This window comes from Vigna umbellata, chromosome 2, assembly GCF_029865625.1.
Source record: "Vigna umbellata cultivar VRB3 chromosome 2, Vumbellata_1.0, whole genome shotgun sequence".
Classification (NCBI taxonomy): Eukaryota; Viridiplantae; Streptophyta; class Magnoliopsida; order Fabales; family Fabaceae; genus Vigna; species Vigna umbellata.
Window position 1 is genome coordinate 12,340,117 of NC_142166.1, and position 7,015 is coordinate 12,347,131.

Consider the following 7,015-nt stretch of genomic DNA (forward strand, 5'->3'; position numbering starts at 1 on the left):
TGAACTCACAGGCTAAAATATACATATATAATCAATAATATTTATTTTTGTACATTTTCTAAATTATTTTTCATATTAATTATACAATTGCAAGGCAACCTGCAAGCTAGCTAGTAAAGTTTTAAGGAAATGACGTGTCTATGAGATCCTAAAAGTTTAAATAAACTAACACACGGTTTAAACACAAGCTTTTGAATCTTGCTTTCAACATGGCCTTCCCATGTAGGCTAGAGGCTTCGTTCTTCAAACGTCTCAATCACTAATTTTTCTTGTCTCTGTGATCTCCGGGGGACCCAGAAGCGCTTTTGGGGCTAGAAAGTGGCAAAGGTGGTTGAAGAAACATCAAACTTCCTGGTTGTGAATTAGCTGGTGATTTGTTCAAGAAGCTTGAAGCACACCCATTGACTTTTGGAGATGAAGGTAAGGCAAAAGATGTTGGAAGCATTTCACCCCATTTTATTTTCTGAATCAGATTTTCTAATGTACCTTGGTTTCCCTGAATGCTTCCTGAACCAATAACCGAAGAAAGTGCCGCTGCCAAAGCTGACTGAAAATTAGGGTCTGCTGTGATTACTTTCGTTGCTGCAGCTATGGTGTCCGGCAGAGGAGAGATTGGATTGTTGTTCCTTTGCATGAAGGAACTGTAGATGTTCTCCATGGGTTGTTGTTTACCAAGATTTATGTTGCCAAGGACATTGACATTGGCATTGGCATTGGTATTCCTGTTGTTATTATATGGTTGAGTGTTATAGCTGAAAAAGCCGTTGGTCCAAGAAGTTGTGTTAGATTGGGAGGAAGTGAAGCTGAGGCTTGTGGAAGGAGGGTACCTGTGAGGGTTGTTGTAGTTTGAATTTGAAGTGAATTTGACAAAAGGAGGAGAAGAGGAGGATGGATTGGAAGTGAGGTCGAGAGTGATGGTGGGGTGTGAAGGTGAAGATGAGAGTGAAGGATGGGAAAGGTAGTATTGATTTGGTTGGGAAGAATCTGGGAGGGAAAAGTTTATTCCATGAAGATCTGCAGCAGTGGTGGTGATGTTTGGGGAAATTCTTGATCCAGAGAGTGAGGTTGATGATCCAGACAATAGCATGGAAGCTGCTGCGGAAGTGGTGGAAGCCATGGCTGTTGCTGAAAGAGGAAGAGGGTGGTTGTGGATTCCTTCGTAGGTGGTGATTAATATCGACATGTCTTGAGCACATCTTTGTACCTTAAAGTGTTGCATATATAGTAACAGTTAGGCTTATATATAATTTTGTTCTATGCTAATACAAATGATTGAAAACAACTTACATTGAAACATTGTTTGATAGGTAAAACAATTTAAATATTAAATTAAGAAAACTATATATTTACTTTTAAAATATAGAGAATATCAAATGATAGAATAGAAATAAAAAATAAATTCCAATTAAACAAGTTTATACATTATAAATATATTTAACCAAAAAAAACGAAATATTGTTATATGCATTAAAATAGTGTTAATAACATAATATAATATATGTTGAAATATCATTGACGTACGTGTCCACCTGGGTAAGATATCATGATACTTGTGAAAATAAAAATTCTATCTTCTATTTTTTTTTCTCTTTTTATCCTCTATCTTTCCATTTTCAAATTTTTAATATTATGTACAAGTTAAAATACAAAAATATTCACATACATTAAAAAATTAAATATAATCACTGCAATAAATTAATAATAATATTTATAGTAAAATTAAAATTAAAAATACTATTATGATTAGTTACAATTATTGTAACTAACATATTTTGTAAAAATATTTTTTATATAATATTAATATAAAAAATACAATAATATTACATATTGTAATAATTTTTATAATTATAATTAGTTGTAAACTATTGTTATCATAGAAAAATAAATAATACTAATTATATTATTATAAGAATACTAATATTGTTAATATTGATTTTATCATCTTAATTATTATATATTTAACTCTTTTAAATAATTATTGAAATTTTTTTAATATTTAACTTGTAAGGAATATAAAAAATAAATAAATAAAATTACTAAACGAGACAATTACAAGAGAGAGAAAAGAATTTGACAAATGTGATCATAACTCACTATATATACACCATTAATTATTTTAACATTAATCTATTGACATATAATAGAATATAATATATACAGCATACTTCTATAAAGTATTAGATGTTAGGGTTTGGTATACAATTAAAGTACGTGTATGGTATATAATTAAAGTACGTGTATAGTATACAATTAAAGTACGTGTATGTATCATCACTCAAAAATTATATTTAAAATAAAACTATTTTCTGTAAAATTATGCTACGTACAATAAAAACGCATATACAACACTTTTTCCTCTTTTCATTTGAAAAAAAAAAAGAGAAAGAAAATATTAACACAAAATCCATTTTTCTTTCTCCTTCCACTTTGAAAAGAAAAAGAAAAGAAATTGATTAGGCTAATATATATATATATATATATATATATATATATATATATATATATATATATATATTTGAATTCTGTGTACACATCCCCCCCCCCCCCCCCCCCCCCCTCTTTTACTGTATCAAACTATAAATATTATCTTAATTTGTAAGACAGTGATTTATTGACTATTTGTTTCCTAATTTTTATTATCTTTTTGTTTTCTTAGAGGGAGATAGAATGTTTTGACATCACTTTTTCTTTCACATCCATATAATAACAGTAAATAATAATATAATTAAAATTAAATTATTGAAGTTAAAATCAATAGAGTGAGTTGCAGATATATGAGATGTGAAAGAATCACTCTCCTTTCTCAAACCAAACAAAAACATAACTATTAGGTCTCCACGAATAGTATTTCTTAAAAGTAAAAGAAAAGAGGTGAAAAAAAGTCAAATGAATTGGAATGTGAACATATTATCATTGATTGCAAAGCTATAATTGATAGAATAATTGTAATTGGATACATATTTATATTTATTTGACAAATATTATAAGAATAAAATAATTATAAAAAAGTAAATTTTTGTATTTAAAAAAAACAATATTTTGATATAGATTTTTATATTTTGACATAACACATATGTCAATTTTTTACTAATTTATTATTTATTTGTTATTGTGTTAATATATTCTAAATTTAATGAGAAAATATCATGTGTTTGTATCAAAATATTGTAAAAAATTTCATGTTAACGTATCATTATCTTTTTAGAAAGAAAAAAAGAATAACAATTAACGAAATGTAGTTTGAAATTAATATAAAAAATTTGTGTGTGTGTGTGACAGTATTATAAAGTATTAAATGTAATTGATAAGTGATAGAAAATAAAGAGAGTATGAAGAGTGGTAAATACCTGCTTTCTCACTGGGCATGATGGTGCAACCGTGCAACGATAATAAGCTCGAGGACAAGGATTTCCCTTTGAAATCTTCTGGCCATATTTCCTCCATTGACATCCATCGTTCAACTGTTTCAACCAAACCAAACAATAACATTTTTCCATTATCCAACGTTTACAACAAAAGTAAAAACAAAAGATTGCATTAGAGGTATTTACAGTTGGGGTGTCACATCTTGCTCTCACACAAACTCTTGCTTTCTTCGCAGGGTTTTGCTCAGCAATCTCATCTCTATTTGTCTTCTGTCCCTTGCTTTCTCCACCACCTTCTTCTTTTACCACTTCTTCAACACTATTGCTAGGGCTTGGATTCCCCACATGTTCACTTGCACTTCCAGATTTTGATGTTTCGAACTTGCACTCCAATCCAAGGGACAACCCTTCTTTATCTTCTTCTTTCAATGTTTTAGGGACTTTCCCTTTCTCGTTGCTTCTTATAATTGGAATTCTTCCAAGACTCAGGGAAACTAGTTCTGATTCCTCCATCGCTCCTTCATCTTCGCCATCGTTGTTCGGTTTCTCAGAACAATCTTTTGTCTCTTGTTCAACTATACTGTGGAATTGCATTTGCAGTGTTCGGTAATCATTTAGTATTCTGTTCAAACGCATCTTTAATCTTTGATTTTCTTCTATCACTTCACCCATTTCGGCTTTCGCATTTTCAAGTTCATCAGCCTGCAACCATGTATATATAGATCAGACCAATCATACTATAATTTAATCATCAATATTATAATTATCGAACAATCTAATTAACCTCTTCCATTTTGGATAGGCAAGAAACATTTGGCCCAACCTCGACGGTGGATCTTTCAGGAGTAGCCAGTGGTGGCTCCTGTAAACGCATTAAAAAGTCAATATATGCATACACAAATGCAATTTAATTTTTTCCTTCGTTCTTTATCTAACTAGGGTTACCGAGCCTTATACGTTGAAAGTGTACATGTAATGATGCTCGACAATTTTTCCCCTTCTTTTGATATAAGAAGAACTGAGAATCTTTCGGGTTTGCATGTGCAATGAATTGTCACATTTTAGACATCGATAACATGATTGCTAGCTTTCCGGCACATGCATGAGTCAACTTTAAAAACGCAGATAAACTATTAAAATTCTTTTCAAAAGCTATGAAAAACGCGTGTGCTGAATTATATACGTGCATATGGACATGTTTTTACTTTCAACCGAGTTCAATTTTCATCAAACCAAACAATTATCACATATTAGTGTTAAGAATGAGCACTGTGCTGCACCAGATCGATCGAGTATTATGATAAATATATGTAGAAACTCATTCTATGCATATCTTTAATAAATTAAAATCACTATAGATCTCTTGCAAGTATATCAAATTATTGGAACCTCTTATAAGCTAATTTAGCTGCTTTAATGCAAACTAAAACGCTTATTTTATGTTTCTAATAATTTGATAAACCGTGTTTTAGTGTATTAAAATATTGTGGTCAATATATATAATTTGGATACCCCATAATATAGACCCATCAAAGAGAAATAATGAGAAATACCAAGGAAATATCTAAGCATATATAGAGGAATATAAGATGCGGTCTTTATTTAGTATATTAAGTCATTAAATAACAACAAGGATTCATAATCTTCCATCAAAATTTCTTTTTTCTTTTTCAATCTACTTCACACATACCCAATTCAATAATTTCAACAATTAACTAGGTTTTATTTGTAGACCTAATAATTGAACATGAACACACAATTAAAACTGGATGAATTTTAACTAAATATTGCATAAATAAAAAGATTTGAACCGTAAGTTTAGTCAGAAAATCGATTATCGAAGTGCTAACAAGATGGAATATTAATTGTAGACGTTGAGAAAGAAGAAGAATTTCGAGATCAGAACAGTTTGGTTGTTCTTTTAAACCTTTTGACTGAATTAACAAATCGAAAACCACACACAGAAACATATTTTGTGAAGGTTACAACATAAATATCAGAACAGTAATAGCATAGAATTATTTTCACCTGCATAACAATCTCTTGTTGACGACGGTGTTGTTCATCTCGAGGACTTGATTCAGTTCTGTTCTCTTCCTTGACCTGGTGACCGGATGTTTGAGAAGGAAACTCCATATTGAGAAAAGAAGTTTTGTTTGTGTGTTTCTGCGTTGGGTCAGCAAAGATGGTCCCTTTGGGGTGTTAATATAGAGAGAGAGAAGGTGCATGAAGTATTTGACTAATGAAAATTATAGGAAAGAAAAAGAAAAAGAAAAAAGAAAAAAGAAATAGAAATGGGAGCTGGGTAGCCAACACGGATACAGACGTAGAACTAAAATGTCAAACATAGGGCAATCCAGTTGCACTAAAAGAAAAGAAGAAAAGGAAGACGTTGGAAGAGTAAAGTATTGTTTGTTTCAATGTGGAGAATATGTATATATAATAAGTGGAAGAATTCAACTTCAACGTTTGAGAAAAGATGTCCGAGAAAGTGAAAGAGGGGTTGAAGCCGCAATGGTCGGACACCGCCTACTATACAAGTGGCATCGTTGAACTTTCGAACATTGCATGGGTCACATGGGGCCGAATTCCCTTTCACATGGTCAAACTTTTGCCACTCCTCATCACCGAATTAACCTTTTCTTTACACAAACATTTTTCCCCCCTCCCAATCTTTCTAACCAGGATCCTATTATTTTTTTAATTACAATTTATCTTAACTTTGTGGGGACAACTTTGCATTCTTAATTTTTTTTTTCTATTTCACATCTAAATAACTTCAAATTTGCTTTCAAAATCTCATATTAATTAGAAATTAGGTTAAATTGTAATATAAATTTTATTTTAGAGATTTTGTAAAACTGACTAAGACATTTATATTACCACTCTTATAAAAAAATTTATTTAGACTCTCATTTTTTTTAAGTTAAATGAAATTAAACATAAATTTAGATAAAGTCACCATAATCAAATGTTTGTCTTTACCATAAATTTAGTAATTGTTTACTAAGTCACTTCTATACTAAAGGTTCAAATGTTTGTCTTTATCATCGTTCGTCTTATAATTTTATTTGGTCATGCTGGGTTAACCGTAAAAGATATGTAAAAATCAGTAAAGATTTTGTAGTTCTAACAATTAATACATATTAAACACTAGTGCACTGAAAGGATATGACAACGGTTGTTTTGGATTTATGACAACGATTATAGAACTGAGGTATACTCAGACGAGGTAAAAAGTAGGCAAGGTAAAAAGTAACGACTTTTGGCCTCGGTTCAACAACTGAAGCAAAAAGGTGATTATTTTGCCTCGGTTCAAAAATCTCGAAATAGTAAACCAAAAAAAAAAGAAAATTGAATTTGTTGCGTCAGTTCTAGTTCCAACTGAGGTCGTAAACCCTTTAAAATTAATTAATTAAAGGATTTATGGCCTAGCTTCGGTCAAGAACCGAGACAATAGACCTTTTTTATCCTCGATTTTTACCAAAACCGCTATCTAAAGTATGTTTTTTTTTTTAAATATGGTTGTTTCTATAACCATTCCATATCACATAAACCATACCCAGAAACAAACTTGCACATAAGAATAAGTATCACAGTCCATAAATACATTTATCCATATTACTACTTAATATGATTTTTTTTTTGTT

The 7,015-nt window shown here is 30.6% G+C and overlaps 1 protein-coding gene across 1 annotated transcript; it reads right to left on the reverse strand.

Annotated features, from left to right (window-relative positions):
* LOC148203440 (WRKY transcription factor 72A-like) lies at window positions 1-5,685 on the reverse strand. Its single transcript, XM_088107891.1, has 5 exons — window positions 5,394-5,685; window positions 4,150-4,227; window positions 3,552-4,067; window positions 3,348-3,461; window positions 1-1,204 (listed from the first exon to the last, which is right to left on the reverse strand). Exons 1-5 carry the CDS (start codon window positions 5,499-5,501, stop codon window positions 260-262), a joined length of 1,761 nt encoding a protein of 586 aa, XP_087964017.1. The 5' UTR covers window positions 5,502-5,685; the 3' UTR covers window positions 1-259.
* Between the last annotated feature and the right edge of the window lie 1,330 nt (window positions 5,686-7,015).

Coding starts and splice junctions, on each gene's coding strand:
- LOC148203440 (XM_088107891.1), bottom strand. CDS start 5,501: ATGGAGTTTCCTTCTCAAACATCCGGTCACCAGGTCAAGGAAGAGAAC. Junction 4,068..4,149: donor GCCTATCCAAAATGGAAGAG/GTTAATTAGATT, acceptor ACATGGTTGCAG/GCTGATGAACTTGAAAATGC. Junction 3,462..3,551: donor CAAGATGTGACACCCCAACT/GTAAATACCTCT, acceptor TGGTTGAAACAG/TTGAACGATGGATGTCAATG.